At 35.6% G+C, this 17,590-nt stretch overlaps 2 protein-coding genes across 2 annotated transcripts in view; both read right to left on the reverse strand.

Moving 5' to 3' along the window:
- The window catches only part of LOC113230253 (ornithine decarboxylase 1-like), a 56,298-nt gene extending 39,930 nt beyond the window's left edge, over window positions 1-16,368 (reverse strand). Inside the window, exon 1 of the mRNA XM_026464099.1 lies at window positions 16,134-16,368. The gene's annotated coding sequence lies outside the window, so the exon portion shown is untranslated. The remainder of the gene's footprint in view (window positions 1-16,133) is intronic.
- On the reverse strand, window positions 12,510-13,166 carry LOC113230260 (thyroid transcription factor 1-associated protein 26 homolog). The gene has a single exon (XM_026464111.1). It carries the CDS (start codon window positions 13,164-13,166, stop codon window positions 12,510-12,512), a length of 657 nt encoding a protein of 218 aa, XP_026319896.1.
- Window positions 16,369-17,590: the final 1,222 nt, after the last annotated feature.

Genomic DNA, 17,590 nt, shown 5'->3' on the forward strand with positions numbered 1-17,590 from the left:
CGTGGTTTGAAACTGGGAATTCCTCGTACTATCCTCCTTGTCATAGTTAACGCGATTGTATTTCAATAACTCGAAATATTGGCATAGATTACTTAATAGTTACTACGTAACAGACACAACACTCTCATACAACATCGCAAATACCTACGCACTCACTATGTGGAAAAAGGAACCTAAGCGCACGCTCACAGAGGTGAATATAACGTTGCCCGCCGTGTGCAGTCGTGTGGCGCCGAATGATCATAAAGCGTGAAACACACAGAGAACGGTTGCGGGTCGGGTCGGGACCGCGGCGGGTCTAATACGTGTTTTTTTAATGAAAATCCATCGGAATTAAATATTAAACGTACGTGCCAATCGTGTCTTAACAAAATTACCAGAAATTCAATTGATTATAATATAAGGAGTAGGTAAAGTATACCTAAACTTCAAGTAATACACAATAGAGTAGATAATACCTCCCACTGAAATCTAGTAATGATTAAAAATAAAAGCCCAACAATTTTACTCAGACACAAAAATTTACTTCTAAATACATACACTAACAAAGTACAGTAATAGCTAGTTAAAATATAGAACAATACATAAATTCCGAGACTTCAGATAGAGGTATTGTCCACTCTATTAACCTTGTAGTTTAGCTAAATATACTTTGTCTATTTTGATATCTGGCACATTACTAACAATTGAATCAGCATTATGACTGATCTCGAAAAAATGGTCCTTAACAAAGAAAAATGCTTTTGTTAAAATATGATACAAAATCCATTAAATCAAGATGGTGGCGCCAATGAGCGAGCAGCGTCTCTTTCTCAAATTCATTTCTTATAAGATTTAGGACAAAATTTTCTATGATAATCAGTCAATACTCGACCAAATTAAAAGTCAATGTCGAGTATGAAGCTCCATTCGTATCCAGAGGCGGCTCGTGGGAGATTTCAGTGGGAGTTGACTTACCTATACATATTTTAAATAAAAAATAAACCTCACATTATAGTGTTCCATTTTAAACAATGCCACTAAACAACACTGCGCTTCTTAACAACGATTGAATAATAAGAATTGAAATTTTCCAACACAACAAAATGCGCGCAAAAAAAAACTGTTTGCTTATTGCGCTGAACGCCGCTCAAATCTTCCTAAATTTCCTCATACTAATCTTTTGTTTTACGTGTCGCGCCGTTAAGAAATATTTCTTTCGCACTCATAGAATTCAGTACTGAACTTAGTAAACAATGTCGGTTCACAGGAGTGCCTCGCGAAGCTCTCAAGGGTCAGTATGCTATACTATATTAAAGAGAAAGATAAAAATTTAATAATTGTATGTTTGTCGTTCATTAATAAAAAAAAAAAATACTGCGGCTACTAATATGATATAATAGGATAATTAACAAACTTATTTTGGTGGGTTGGATAGGAGTGGGAGTTCACTGCACCAGCGCTCCTTAGGACGAGCCGCCTCTGTTCGTATCATGCGTCTTAATTTGGTCGAGTATTCCTTATTTGACAGCAATTGCTTTGGGCGGATGTCGGACGGAGAACGACAGTACAGGGTCAGTTCCGAATCCGAAAAGTGACGGTCCGAAATGTCACAGGGCACATTTTATCTCTGGGTGTACCCAAAGTCTGTGTTTTCTCGGATTTGCATCGGACTTTGCACAAGCGACATCCGAAGTGGGTTTTCTCGATTTGTACAGTCTCGTATTAGGAACGAATACGAACGAACGCAATGCGCAAACGCGTTTAGCGTACCCTCCCTAGTAGACGATTTAATAGTAAATCTCCCCCATAAATACGGCTCGCACAATACGTATCTACCTTAATACAAAAGAAGGCACTATGAACTTGTGATATCAAAATAATGACATGTAATATAACGTTGGTTCACGACAGCCGTCCATGTAAGCTTTGTGACCTCATAAATCATTAAAGTTCATTTTAATTATAATGCTATAATTTGAGTTATCGATTCATATCTCGCATGGCGCCATTTTTTTCTCGCAGATGGTACGGGTCAAGTGTCTATTTATTTACGTAAAGAATTTTGATTAGGTTCACTTGATAGTTTTGTAAACTGCTACAACATTATGTACATATATTCCAATACAAATAAAAATACCGTAATGTAAAGATTGACGAGTTTCTTGGAACGTTGTGACTATTTTCAAAACATTCATTTTTTACTGAGAACACGAATATTTTATTGTACGGTTTTTGCACCGCGCATGATTTTTAGATATTAGTTTTAAGTTGTTTATGTACTGATTTTGTTCTTGTGTGTAAGCAATGTATACTATATCTATATGTATTTTTGTTAACTTAGCAACCTACTTACACCACACGTAATAGCGTGTTCCAATTATGTCGTAATGTTTTATTTATTGTTGAACGACTCCCGCGTCTAGCCTGTTCCCATATCACGACTATCTGTCGTGAGACGTGACTGTTGAACGACAGTCGTGTAGCCCTTCGGTACAATCGGTCTCCTTTCCTAATCGGTCCACTTTCACTATTCGTCTACTTTCCCGATCGGTCCACTTGTCCAAATTGTCCACTTTCCCGATTCGTCTATTTCCGATTTCGTTTACTTTCCCAATCGGTCCATTTTCACTATTCGTCTACTTTCCGGATCAGTCCACTTGTTTTTCCCGATTCGTCCATTTCCCGTTTCGCCTACTTTCCAGATCGGTCTACTTTCCAGTACAGTCCACTTGTCCAAATGGTCCACCTTTTAAGCATGTAAATTAATAAAATTTTACAAAAAAAATCCGTTTTACAGATTTTCAAAAGCAGTTTGTAATTGCATAATTGCAGATTGTCATGGAGTACATTTTTTTATATTTTTGATAATGATCGATTGAGTGTGATTTGAAAAAACTAAATCAATTAGACAGTTTTTAACCGACATCAAAAAAGGAGGAAGTTCTCAATTCAACTCTATTTTTTTTGTATGTATGTTACGCGATAACTTTTTTGTGAAATTTGTGAACCGATTTAGATGATTCTTTTTTTTATGGAAAGAGGGGTACCTCAATAGTGGTCCCATTTAAATTTGAAAAAATATAGCACCTCTGAGGGTGGCAGACTAGGGAGTGAATCCGGTTTCGCGCACTTTCCGGTAACCGATTTCAATAAACAAATACTAAATAAATAAACTTAGCAAATAGATAAAATTTCACGAACTTTTGCGGTCGGTTATTTAGTACTCTGTACTAAGATTATCTGCATCGACGCATCATTAAAGAAGACCTATCGGGAAAGTAGACAGATCGGGAAAGAAGACCAAATGGGAAAGTAGACCAAATGGGAAAGCAGACCAAATGGGGAAGTAGACCAAATGGGAAAGAAGACCAAACAGGAAAGTAGACGAATAGAGAAAGTGGACCAATTGGGAAAGTAGACCAATTGTACCGAAGGGGTGTCTAGCTGTTTCCACTCGATCGTGACGACAATTTATCGGTTTACGGCAGCCGCCTTGTCGTTTGCACGTCAGAATCGTTTATCTATAGTCACATTCTTATAGTGACGTTTTATTTTAAACTGTCGTTCTAGCTCTTCCCATTGCCACGACAGTCTGTCGTCGTAACGTGAACGACAGTTAAGCGTGTTGTTCTATGTGTGAACAACTTCATTTAAATACACAAGGCCCGACACTTTAAACTGCACGACTTTCTGTCGTCACGACATAATGGGAACGCGCCCTTACTGTCTCTCCCGTAAAATTTTACACAGCAGTGACGCTCTCGAAAATCTTTTCATGCTTAAAACTGTCCTGAAGTTAGTACTGGACGCGTATCTCAAACTTATAGTCATCGCGTTATACGGGAATCGCTCGACTAAGCGACGTCTTTAGCTTTAGTGGTCTGTGATACCTATAGTAAATTACGAAAGTGGCGTTTAGGGCAAATGCTCATAAAGACAGTTGACAACTCGCTTCACTAGCATTCAAGTCTGTATTGTACACTTTCACTTAATACAAAAACTATAATTTACGTCAACTCAGCATACTTCATCCTACTCAACTATTCAATCTTAGACGTTCAAAGACATTTATATAAAATTCAATAACATCATTAATGCAATTTTCGTAAATTTAAAGAACTGCCTGAAAACTATATATTTAGATCGTGAGATATACTAATAATCCACATTAGAAAACGACTGCGGCATTCCCCGGCTCCCGGCCTGCATATTGGGGCAGTGTCCTGATTTTAAATGGTCCCTTTATTAACTCACAGTGGGAACCCGTGTACATGTTGCTATGACAATGACTCAGATCTAACCTCTACCAGCCCCTAGAAGGGAACCCTACACGTAGCTGGACAGAATTTCAATTACATACTTTTTATTTAAATTTCAATTACTACCTAAATTGTATTTTATGCAATTATTGCATAAAAAGGGTTCTTAAAGTCGAGTGCCGTGTTTAAGTAATAGGTACGAGATTTAAGACCTAAATGTAATGATTGCATACAATACTTTTTCTACGAAATTAAAATAGTGAAACAAAACCAATAATTAGAAGAATATTTGTTAACAATAAATAACAAGAAAAAATAGTAAGTGCGAAGTGTCCTTCAGTATAAAAAAAGTCTGTAAGTGTAATAAACATTATAGATTTTTTTACATTATAGATCCAGAACCGTACGATAACTTATTGTCGACCGATTCCATTTGATATCGTACGATTTTTTTTTCATTTTTATTCACAATTCACAACACGCGAATCGCACGTGAAACTGTTGTATTCGAAACCGAACCGAAATGACGTCACTCTCGTACGATTACTCGAACTTCTCAGCCGGCAAGGGCTACAAACGTTATTCAGAACACAGTTATCGAATGAAAATCACCGAACGTCCTATTGTTTACAAAACAATAATTAATATGGAAATATCTTATTATTTTAAATAAAGTCTGGATTTTGTTCAATTTTAGTAATTTATTTTCAGGCAAGACTAATGCATATATTTCAGTCCTTTAAACTCCTAAAAATTTATATAAAAGGATTTTCATTTTTCTCATAATCTATTTCACCGACTAACACCGTAAACGCTGTTGGATAACAATATCGTATCCGGATACAAATCAAACGTTTAACTCGAATGTTCTGAATAGCTCCGAAAGCGCCCTTCGATTCGAAAACGATATCCAATCGTACGATTTGATTAAAATATCGAAGACTTCTGAATCGGGGTCCAGGTAAAACATAAAATTTTAATAGTCTCCATTAGTAGATTTGGTTTTCAAGTGAGTTTCAATTTTAATCCGACGAGGGGATCATGATACTTTGGTAGGCTACAAGTATTGAATTTTTACCACAAACGAAGTAAGTCGCCGATGTGAATGACGTAATTTGACCTATTATGACATCGTAGTATACTCTACCATACAACCACCCTTCAAAAGAAAGTCCAAAAATAACGGAAGCGAAAATAATGCACGCTAAAAAAAATATCCAACCAAAGGGCAGAAACCCTAGAAATACAAATATATTTTTAGCAAGCCACGAGCTCCGGTGTAACTTGTTTCGGGACAATGGTTTTACTTAGCTTTTTGATGCTTCGTTACGTATTTTTATGTCTTAATAAAAATATAAATGGCAAATTATTATGACAAAATTAAAGGTGTATTAAAAATATAAATTAGGAATTTGTCATTCATAAAACACAAATTACATGAAACAATTCTAGGAAGTAATGGAAATACAAAGTACCCATTTGTATTTCAAGCCCTGTCAATGACTACTCAATAACCACTTGGCAAAACGCGAATATAAGACACAAATCGATGCCTTACTTTCTCAAGCTACGCTCATATGCTACGCTTCCACATTTATGTAGTGAACAGCTATGAGTGACCCTGCCTGCAAACTTGTTCCCTGAACGCTATAACTAGGACCTTTCAAGGCAAGAGTGGATATAGGCGTTATTTAGATGCGTATGCTCCATCGCCACTTTCCATAAGGTGAGATGGAGGTTAAATGCCCTTACTTTATTACAAAAAAAGCTCTGTTCTTGAGTGTTCGAGATAGTGCTCCTAAAGATAAATAAATAAATAAAGATAATTTCATTACTCAAGTGCTTATAAGAGTAGGTTAATCAATTAAGGCGAAATACATAACATTCTCTCTTTCACGCTCACTGCAACCATTTAAACTTTTGACATATCAGTAGAAACTGGTTCAAGTGGTAGCACTAAGTCCAACAGACAGAAATTCACAAACAGATGTGATTGTCTGGCACAGTGTTATTATTACTTTATTATACAAAATATGAAATTACGTGCCTTCTTAATTGCACCTTATAAAATACCTAGACATCAAAAAGTAAACAATACTAAAACAATAATTTTGTCACGGAGTGTAAATTAATAAATTGGTGTAATAAAACATAATAATGGAGAATGGCGTGACTTATATTACTATGTAAATAATTAATAAAAGATAGATATGACTAGTGCACTGCACGTATTTGTGTAATGTAGTGTTTTTTTTAATGGAACAGTATGAGGAAATCCGAAACCATAGCAGATACAATACTTTGAGATCACGTAAATGGTGTAGCCGTCTGGCACATTATTATTATCAATGTTCAAAGTCGGTGGTGAGAGTATATTTGTCTCTTTTTAGCTGAATTATCATTGGTTTGTAAGGCGTGTTTTTTTTTGAGCAATCGGTTTTTTAAAAAAAATAAAACACAGAAGAAATGACATTTTGATCGGGCAAACGGCTTTATTTCGTAGGAAATTCTTTTTAATTTAGTGTTTGAAAATGATTTCGGACATATGGCCACCGCGGCTACGTTTTAGATATGCCATTCGATTAGTCCAATTTCGCATCACTCTTTCGAGAACTTCTGGGCGTACGGCGAGAATTTCGCGTTCAACGTTGGCTTCCAAATGCTCAATCGTCGCCGGTTTGTCCGCATAGACTTGCGCCTTCACATGGCCCCACAAAAAAAAGCCCAACGGCGTGATATCGCAAGATCTTGGCGGCCAATCGACGGGGCCGTTTTTCGAAATAATCCGATCGCCGAACGTTCCCTTCAATAAGTCCATTGTGTCACCGGCTGTATGGCACGTGGCGCCGTCCTGCTGGAACCACAAGTCGCCCAGGTCGTGCGTGGCCACATTTGGGAAAAACCAGCCTTCCAACATCTCCCTATATCGCGCGCCATTCACCGTAACGTTGGCTCCGGCTTCATTTTTGAAGAAATAAGGACCGATGATGCCTTCTGCGTGCAAGCCGCATCAAACTGTGACCTTTTGCGGATGCAAAGGCGTCTCCAGAACTTGTTCGGGTTGTTCTGCGCTCCAATACCGCATATTTTGCTTGTTTACGTACCCATTTAGCCGAAAATGTGCTTCGTCCGAAAAGATGATTTTCCGATGAAAATCTGGGTCATCTCTCAGCTTGGCCAGAGCCCAGTTAGAGAACGTACGGCGTCTCGGATGGTCATGCCACTTCAGCTCCTGGACCAGCTGGATCTTATACGCCTTCAAACCCAAATCTTTACGCAAAATCTTCCACGTAGTGGACGCTGTAAGGCCCAATTCTTGACCGCGGTGCCGAATTGAGACATTCGGATCTTCGGTGACACTCTCGTTCACAGTTCGTATGGTTTCATCGGTACGCACTGAACGAGCGTAGGAAATACGCGGCACGTCACACAAAGAAAACGTCTCGTCGAACTAATATTGGCTTCGGTTGGCCGTAAATTGGTATCAAATCACGGTACGTTTGGCGAATTGATTTGCCATTTTTGATGTAATATTCCAAAATTTGGCGACGTTCTGGGAGCGAAAGGTGATTCATGTTGATAACTTCAATATTTTCTGTGTCAGAAAAAACCAAGATGGCCGCCATCTGTCAATTCCTTCTCTGTCAAATCCCTATCGGAAAATAGATTGCTCAAAAAAAAACACACAGTAGTTTACATTATGGTTGTGATTTCAAAACCAATTATTGCCGTTTCATTCTAATTGGAGATTTCAAAACTTAAAGCGTTTAAGTTTTTTTTTTTTCACATTTCAGGAATAATTTTTTTTTTTAACTAAAGTAGGAAGCAAACGAGCAGGCGAGCATCTTGATGAGAGGTGGTCATCGTTGCCCATGAACATTTCCAACACCAGAGGACCTGTCTATGCGTCACAAGCCTGTTGACTCGCTTTTTGAAGAACCCCATGTCATAACGCAAAAGAAATACTTCAATAGTGATACACAAGAAGGAACGAATGTGATGATAAACATAAATTAATCATGCCTGCCTTCCAGAATAGCAGAGACTTAGGACGTTCACTAGGTATACACGAGATCTGAGACTTATTAAATTCATCCGCAAACGCCATGCCCATGTGGCATTATTAAAAAAAAAGTTACATACATCATATTACATATCCATGGAACCAGTGAGAGTCAGTAGAGACTGATGGGAGTTGGATATTGATTATTGACTATGGGCACATGCCCATACAACAATAATAATCTTCATACATATGAAGATTATTATTATTGGTACTTATATCATATATATTATATTATATTATTGGTACTTTTAACCGGACCTTTATTAAGAGTCAACACTACCTCAGTTCGAATTCAAATTTTTCCCGTGCTAATACGGTTCATTTTGCTTTCATCGAACGGCAGGGACACTGGCTTTATTTCAGAATTAATTAATTTTACAAACGAAATTAAGTCATTTGAAAAATGTATATCGTATACTAGAAGTATTCTGTTTAGTTCAGTAGATATAAAAAAAATCATTGTATTCGCAAAGCACCTATTGAATACAGCGGTTTTCCTGTAAAACTTCGAGGTAATTTTGTGTTTTCTTTTTATCGTGAAAATTTTTAGGAAGCGTCTTTTCACACCGTATAGTAAACAGTGTCATCATCAAACTTAAGAGTTATATATACTCTTGTCGGTGGAGCCTCTTCTAGTCCTCTCTCCTACAAGCCAGTTCCTTGACCTCCTTATACGACACGACACCGGCCTTTTCCTTTATTTGGTCTATGTAACTGCGCCTAAGTCCTCTTCCCATCTTCCTCTCGATCTTTCATATAGTATTCAGGATCGATCTTTTCTCGTTTACTATTCTCAATACTTCCTCGTTGGTTTTCTTTTCTATCCAACTTATACCCTTCATCCTCCTCCAGCACCACGTCTCAAAAGCTTCTATCATTCCCAAACAGTGTAATCAGCGTATATCCTCAATTTTACTATATATTTTTTCCAAAATGATTGATTCAACACTGTCACTGTTATGCGGAATCAACCAAAGCCATTTGAGGTTATATAGACTCTTAAGGGCATCCCCAATCTGATCTAGAGATATGCATAATACGCCGAGGTCTATTTCCACCTGCAGCCCCCATTCACATTCGCTCTATAAATTTGTGCCGTTAATCTATAAACATTCTTTACTGCCTCCGTGACCGAACGGTTACCATGCCTTGACTGCCACGCAGAGGTCCCAGGTTCGATTCCCGGGCCGGGAGAAATATTTGTATGGCCATTTTGCAATTATTTCTCTCGTGAGTTTGGGTGTAATTTGTGGTTGTCTATGTGTGTGTCCATGGCACCCGCGACACAGGGTTTCCCTAGTGCGGGGCTATGTTGAGTGTGTGCGTTATTATTATTATTCTTTATACACTTCTTTACATTCTTGACACATCAACAGATTGAACTAGGTGTGACTTTTTTAGTATTTTTGAATGTCTAATGTTTGGCCGGACACTGAAACTATACTAATTTTGTTACATGTCAACTTCAATACAACCTGTGTTTTCACAAACAAATGTATTATGATCTTTGTTGTATGTTTGACTGTCTGTGTATTCGATCAAAAAACTACGTTTTCATGGCATGCCGAAAAGTCAGTACAAAGATTTGTAACAAAAATACATAGGAAAATTTCGACGACTCGGTAACTGGACCCGTGGTTCAGTTGTTAAAGCAATGCTACGGTGCAGTATGGATGTCGATTAAAGTCCCACCGGGTCGACGAAGTTTTTCTGTGTATTCGATCTTAGTCATAACAAAACCAGTGGAGTTATTTCACAAAAAATCTCAATAAATAATTTTCATTGCTTTTCAATATATAAAAGCGCCCATATCAGGTTATTTGGTATGGCAGAATTTTTCGCACGGCCGTGTTAATTATATTTAACGCGTTCTTAACGCTCAAGGTTATAGAAAACAGCTGATATGGCTGGGTTTTTTCTATTTTAAATCCAGCTGCGCTCAGTTTATGGAAACCGTAAATAGATCATCAGGTCTTTGGCTTCGTACGGTAGTATGGAATTAATATTCTCGCAAATTGTCTCTGGCATTTGTATGCTACGAAAATTATTGTGTTCGCGCATGAGTCCAAATACTGTAAAATGATGGAATTGAGAATTACACGAATTGAAAATTTTAATAAGTACTGACTCAATCTTATTACGAATAACGGAATTATTTTTATTTGATACATAATAAGTAGTTATCCACTAATAAAGAGAATATAAATTTATTGGTTCCTTTCAGAAGTTTTTTGAACTTACAAATCGTTTTTTCTCAATTTCTTGATTTTTGTATTATGACAATATTTGGGTTCATGAGCGACTTATCGACGCGGAATTAATTTGAGCCGGCCAGAAAATAAAATTTGTCTCCATGCAATAAGAGCGAAGACATTCCACGTTTCGTTTCCGCTCAGGCCGGTTTAATGCGATACCGTGTTGACAAATTGTGGGTTGTGACTCCCTATTTTACTGTCACACACAATTCAATAAGCTGTCCTAATACAGTTTTCTTAACGCGACAGCTTTTTACTACGTTGCCGAATATAGTGTCGCTAGATGGCGCCATAAAATACATTAAGCGTTTCTCAGTGGGATTACTCTCAACATGTATGTTGTCATAATTATTAATACAAAGATTGTATTGTTGATTGTTGTGATGTATGTTGTCGTTGTCACAAAACAACGCTTCACCTGCATACGCGAACCTGCAGTTGTGTAATGTACAGTCAAGAGCACATCAATCTTGACACTGTACTTTGGACCGTTCTTATCATAAGCGGCATAGAGTTTGATTTAAGTCTCAAGTGTCAAGCTTGACGTGCTCTTGACCCAGTACATAAATTCTTGTGAATATATCTGTACTTTTGTCTACTGCCCATTAATTTCTTTAGTATACTCTAAGATTATGGTTACAACTGTTATTCTCCAATAGCCTCGTCAAAGCGTTCTTAATCTAAAGAATTTGTTAAAGTTGCCAATAGAATACATGCCAACGTAATGCCATCAACGTACACAAAAATAAACTATAAATTTACTTACAAAGATTTATTTTCGCAAACTAGTTTCGACACAAAGATGAACGACTTATAACACACCAAAGATTAAATGATAATGGCCTAGAACTTCCAAATCTATCTCCTTTTAAATCTGATACAATTGGTAATCATAACAGGCTAATAACCATAGCTAGATAGTTAATGTACAAAGGTTCAATTTCTATCATTGATTGCCTTTGACTATTGTCGACTCTGGTAATAAACACTCTATTACCATATTTTACGACAATCAGTCACGTGAACAGTGTACTATTTTTATTGATTACCATAAGTGGTTGATGACATTGTTGACCAGTAATATAAAATGTTTAAAAAAGTATGACAAAAGTTTGTGAACACTGACATTTTATTTCTTCGATTTACGTATCTACTAGTAAAATTTTCCATCCTTCGGGACAGGAGGTATCATGGTCAGACTGCCAGATCTTCGGTTGTAATTTTTCTTCAATAATTTTATTTTCCGACATCTTTTCGCGGGAAATCGTATCGTGTATACTTGTTTTTTTTTTAAATTTATTTCATGGCTTTGAATTCAAGTGATTTCGGTCGAAATATTAGAGATAATAAACACAGAAAATAATATAAAAGAGTAATAGCATTGTACTAAAACAAAATAATTAAAATTTTGTTCTTCTTTTGTTTATGGCGTTGAATAAAAAACATTTGTATAATAATTCAACATAATGCTCGCCATACAAAACACTGTTACCAGCGATAAAACATCAGAAATGAGTAGTTTGATTGTGCGAGTTTTAAGTACATAGTGCAAACTGTTTTAATTTGTTTGATAAGCTCGTTCTACGTCTTTAAACGACGCGAATCGGCATTTGACATCAATGGTCATGTTGTGCATAGACTATAGTCTTATGGAGGAATTTGAAAATACCGCAATATGGCGAGGGTCCAAAAGTACCAACCAGCCTTCACATACTATTTCATACTTATGACTAAAGAAAAAAAACTTAATTCGATTAAAAACTAAAACAAGACGCTTCACGCACTATGTGGACAAGATATTCCTTAGAAGCAATACTAGAGTACATTAAGGAGTTTTAACTAAAAATCAAAGTAATAAACGGATTAAGAGCTCATAAAATAATTATAGTAGTATAATAGAAATAATCCGCAACATAGTCCAATACATATTGAAGATTTTAATTTAGCTCATTTAGAAGTCTGAATTTTCTCTAAAAGCATCTCCAACCGTCCCGTCATGACAGGCTGTCCTTTCTTAGTCTTCTTGCTCAACTTCTTAAATCTTTCTTGCTTTTTCTTCTTGTATTCTTGCAACTTCTGATTCTTTTCTTCTTTCGCCTTTTCGATCTCCTCTTTCTTCCTTTGTTTGTCTTGTTTTATTTTATTATACTGTTGTTTAGCTTGCCAAAAAGGATCCTTACGACTTTGAGCTTTTTCCCTTTCTAGCACATCTGGGTGTTTAACAAATCTACCAACCTCTTGGTTAGAGTCTGTTACATCTTCGTCAAAATTAATTGGCTTGTAAGATCCAGCAGCAGGTTCATTCTTTACTTCTTTATAGAATTTTCTTAGAAGTTGCTTCTTCCTTTGCTCCTCCCATTGTTCAAGCTTATATTTCTTACTGTATTTCTTCAAACGATAAGCTTTTTTGTCAAAAGGTTTCTTGTCTTGACCATTTTCTGGGGCAACTCTATTTTGCATGAAATTATCTTGACGTTTCTTTTTTTCGTGATGGTCAACTCCATCATTTTTCTTTTCCCTTTTTACTTCTTTATTGCAATCTCTATCAGGTTGTTTATCTTTTTTCTTGCTGGCTAAGAAGAATGAGTCCCTTTTCTTGTCCATTTTCAAACCTACAATGAAATGATAAAGCGTGTTTGAAACACAAAAAGAAAAGTAAAAAAGAAATACTTGTGCATGCAAGATAATATTTGAGATAAATATAAATAGATAGAAACACGCTTTCTCACTTCAATTACAATATAATATTATATTCAAAACATATACTATACTATATTCAAAATATATATGTAGCAAATGTATGATATTGTGTTTATTAAGATACTTTAAACAAAAGTTTACTTTTAAACAAGACAAACATTATTTTTTTAATTTTTACAGCTTGTCAAGTTTATTAAACTTGTTCAGGTTACAAATCACACCAATCTCGAGATGGGCTCAATTTTGGTATTAGTTTGTTTTTTTTTGCTTTTGTGCATTATATTGTATATTAAGCCAAATTACACTGTGAATTAAGCATATAGAGTATAATTTAGCTCACATATGAACTAAAGATTTGTTGCTATCTAAAGAGCACACAAGCTGCATTTAGACATCGTAATATAGCAGTTAGTATGTAGTCGAAAAGCAGTTTATAGTCTAAATGCAGCTTGTGTGATTACAACTAAAAATATAAATAAATTACAAATAAATACAAATATTCTCTTCGCATTAAAATGAAAAATACTTCCATTACTAATGCTGAATTATAAAGCTCAAGCATCAAATTTTGCTTTTCTAACAAGATCCTCTAATCCTCCTTAATAGCAAAGAACAGTATGTATAGATATGTAAAACATTCCTAATCTTCTTTATAATATTGTATAGAAATTATTTTTTTAAGCACTATATATATATTTAAATTAAATAACTTTTTATATTTAATAAACATGTACTACCATAGGGACTTAAACAACAAGTTTGGCACAGTGAATGAAGGCAAATGTAAGGCGTGGTTCCGATAATCATTTTGATGAAAGTATACTTTGTGTTGTTGACATCAATATTAAAAAACTACACACCATACTTGGTGCTTGTAAAGACTTGGGTTTATGTAACATAGAGAAATCTACATTACTAAAGCTATACTACTGAATATTGCTAACAAAGTGGTTTTACCACTTAACCTCCAAGAGCCAGCAAACTACACAGGGAAAAGCGCTAAAAGCCCAATGTTTATTAAGATGTACTGAATATAATTCTAGACATCCTATGGTCATAAAAATTAACAGTGCTGAATTTGACTGGGTTTGAATCACTTCATGTACATTTTGATGTACACGGAGCCTTAGGAGAGTATATGGGGAAATAATTTATAAGAGTACTTCTCAATATTGAATTTTTCAAGCAGTAATTAATTATTAAAGTGAGCTGACTTCACCAATGTGAGCAGTATTTATTACTAAATATTGACAATGCATTTTCGTAATGACGTTTTCCTTTACTGTTAGTGATAAGTATAGCTTTTACACATTTAGTTACTAACCATTTACAAATATGTAGGTGCGAATCAGGTATATTTGTTTTTTCAAATAAACCAACGTCACCCAATAAACCGTGACCATGGCATATGGATAGGCTCCAAAACGTTGGTTTCTTTGAAAAAATAAATATATATGCAATTTAGATAAAAAAAAATTGTTTCATTTCCTGTGTATAACAATGTGAAAACCTATGAACTCGATAAGTATGTAAGTAATTTAGAAATTAAAATCTTAGATAATGCATTAATATCTTCTGGAAAAGACTCATTGTGGATATCCCAACTGTTGTTCTAAGTACTTACTAATTGAAATAGTAGCTTTGAAGGTACTACTGAAGTAGTTTATTTATCATTGAAGTTATTTTTAGTAGCTGCTCAGTATCAACTTATAGTCTGTCTTTTTTGAAGACGGAGTAAAATGACTTTTGTAGTGTTGCCAGTTTTCATAAAATTTTAAATAGTCATGTAGTCGTTGTCGATAGTTTTATGATGATCAAGATGAATAATGAATTCAGCTCACTGAAATTATGGTAATCTAAGTGGAGCTGAAGGCTCAGTGGCATCTGCAGAAGCTGTAAAGTGACTTACGGAAGGATGTACATACAGTATTTGCTTATGGAGTGTGTTCATACAGAACCTATCAGAGTACAGTTATTTGCATAGGTTGGTTTCCCATACATTTAATTTCATTTTGTCAGAGCCAACATGTAGTGTTACAAAAATTTTGTATACATGCCTTTAACTGCCTCCGTGGCCGAACGGTTACCATGCCGGACTGCCACGCAGAGGTCCCAGGTTCGATTCCCGGGCCGGGAGAAATGTTTGTATGGCTTACATTTATTTCTCTCGTGAGTTTGGGTGTAATTTGTGGTTGTCTATGTGTGTGTCCATGGCACCCGCGACACAGGGTTTCCCTAGTGCGGGGCTATGTTGAATGTGTGTGCGTTATGTTTGGTTAGATTGCATTTTGAATAATCTGTTGGAATTTTGTTAAGTGTGTTCTGGATGTATTGTTATTCTAAAGCCATAAATAAAGAGTTAAAAAAAGCACAAGTTGCTTGAAAAATTTGTAAATATCAAAGTTCAAAGTCATGATAGATTCTCAAGATAGGCATGAAAATTCCTTAATTAATCAAGATTTGGGTGCAAATATAGTAATAAATCAAGATACACGTAAAAATTTATGAATAAATCTAGATAACGTGAAAGCTATAGTTTCTTCGTAACGCAAGTGCTGTGACGAAAATTTCGTCACAATTTATAGATGAGTCACTTTAGTCGAAAAAAATACACATCATTGTTTTCTTATTTAATAACATAAAAGAAATACTATTTTAACTTATGAAGGAACGGTAAGGTAGCTGGATGGTATTCAGGAGGAAATTAATCATCAATTATTGAAGTATTGACGCAAAATGGATACGGCCATGAATGATTTCGTTCACAGCCACTGTTCCATTTAAACAAACATACGATGTATGTGGCAGGTATATAGCAATATATAATCTCAGAATATTAACAATAAAGTAAATAATTGCAAAAAAACTTACCAAAATAAGCCACCCACTGGGTAGGCTTTGAATTAACGGCGGAATCTTGATTGTTTAATTGCACTTGGCACGAAAAAACTTTACCACGATTATAGATATTATTTCACGGGTGTTAGCGTAATAATCTTTGCCTACCATGCCCCAGTGAGAATTTTAGCTAGATAATTTTATCACATGGAACACGGTGTGGGTTTCGCAAAAATGTCACGAAGGGAAAGGAACGAAGTGCGGGGCGCAAACAACAAGGGAAACGACATGCGCACAGTGCGCCATCTGGGTCGTGTCATTTTTAAGTACTTCACGTGTCAGATCAATAAAACGGAACATGCGCAATAGCAATTGCATGACAAATTAATAAAAAATAAATTTACCCTATTTTCTTATTTTAAATGTTATCTTGTGTTTTTTCACATACAAAACCTTTGAGGATGGATAGAAAGTACAACACTCTAAATATACAATAAATTTTCTTTATATCGCTATGTTAGAAGTCTGATAAATGCTGTGTATAATGAAACGTAAAGTGCAATGTACTGCCACCTATCCCTTTGAAATTGTATCTAAAAGCTATTTTTATTTCCACTAGGTAGCGGTATTAATATTGTTTCGTAACGTAAACTATTACGATTGCTATCTTTCTTAAATTTTAACCACTTCTATTTTTTAATGATATAAGCCTCATCAATTTACATTCTTGCTGTGACAATATTGACTGTTTAAAATAAAACAAAATGTTCTGGTGAAACAGGCTTATTATTTTTTTCATAAGTAAAGGCTCGTGAGATGTGTAGTCTCTTACTATTACAATCTACTGAATTGTCCCGTGAAACAATATGAATAATTCAATATACGTAAAGTCAATATACGTAATTTTGTTAACATAGCGTAATTTGTGCAACAGTCAATGTATTAGAAAGTATATCAAGCAATATTAAAGGGCCGGTGCGGTGGAGTGCCGCAGTCGGCCACGCCGATTGAATTACAGGAGTTTAGGTGAACTGGAATACTGTCGCGCACTACTACGTTACGCGATCTATGATGATTGATGAAAAACTATTTTTTTATGTTTCTATGCTTCTTTATAAAACGCTCATTGCAATGTTATGCAAATACGTGAACTGTTTTCAGTAATGAATTTTATCATCTTAATTAACCAATTTTAATATTAAGTATGTGGTGATAACTCTTAAAATATTAGTGATCATGACTTAATTAAGTACATAGTCTTAACTGCTGTCAGATTTGGATGAAAATTAGCGATGGAGAATCGCTATAAAAAATAGATGTTACTTATAGATCTCACGATACATTACCAGGGCATATCTACACAGAATACGAATTTCGAGGTAAGGAGGAAGTTGGAGACCAAGCCTTGTGAACTAAACAATGGAGATGATGATGATGATATGCCTCTGGTTGCTCGGATGTGCATCCGTTCCACTATATCGACTACGCAG

The sequence above is a fragment of the Hyposmocoma kahamanoa genome, unplaced genomic scaffold, assembly GCF_003589595.1.
Source record: "Hyposmocoma kahamanoa isolate Upper Pololo Valley unplaced genomic scaffold, ASM358959v1 101, whole genome shotgun sequence".
NCBI classification, from domain to species: Eukaryota; Metazoa; Arthropoda; class Insecta; order Lepidoptera; family Cosmopterigidae; genus Hyposmocoma; species Hyposmocoma kahamanoa.

What these genes read in the sequence shown, in the direction of transcription:
- LOC113230260 (XM_026464111.1), bottom strand. Translation starts at nt 13,166, where the DNA reads ATGGACAAGAAAAGGGACTCATTCTTCTTAGCCAGCAAGAAAAAAGAT.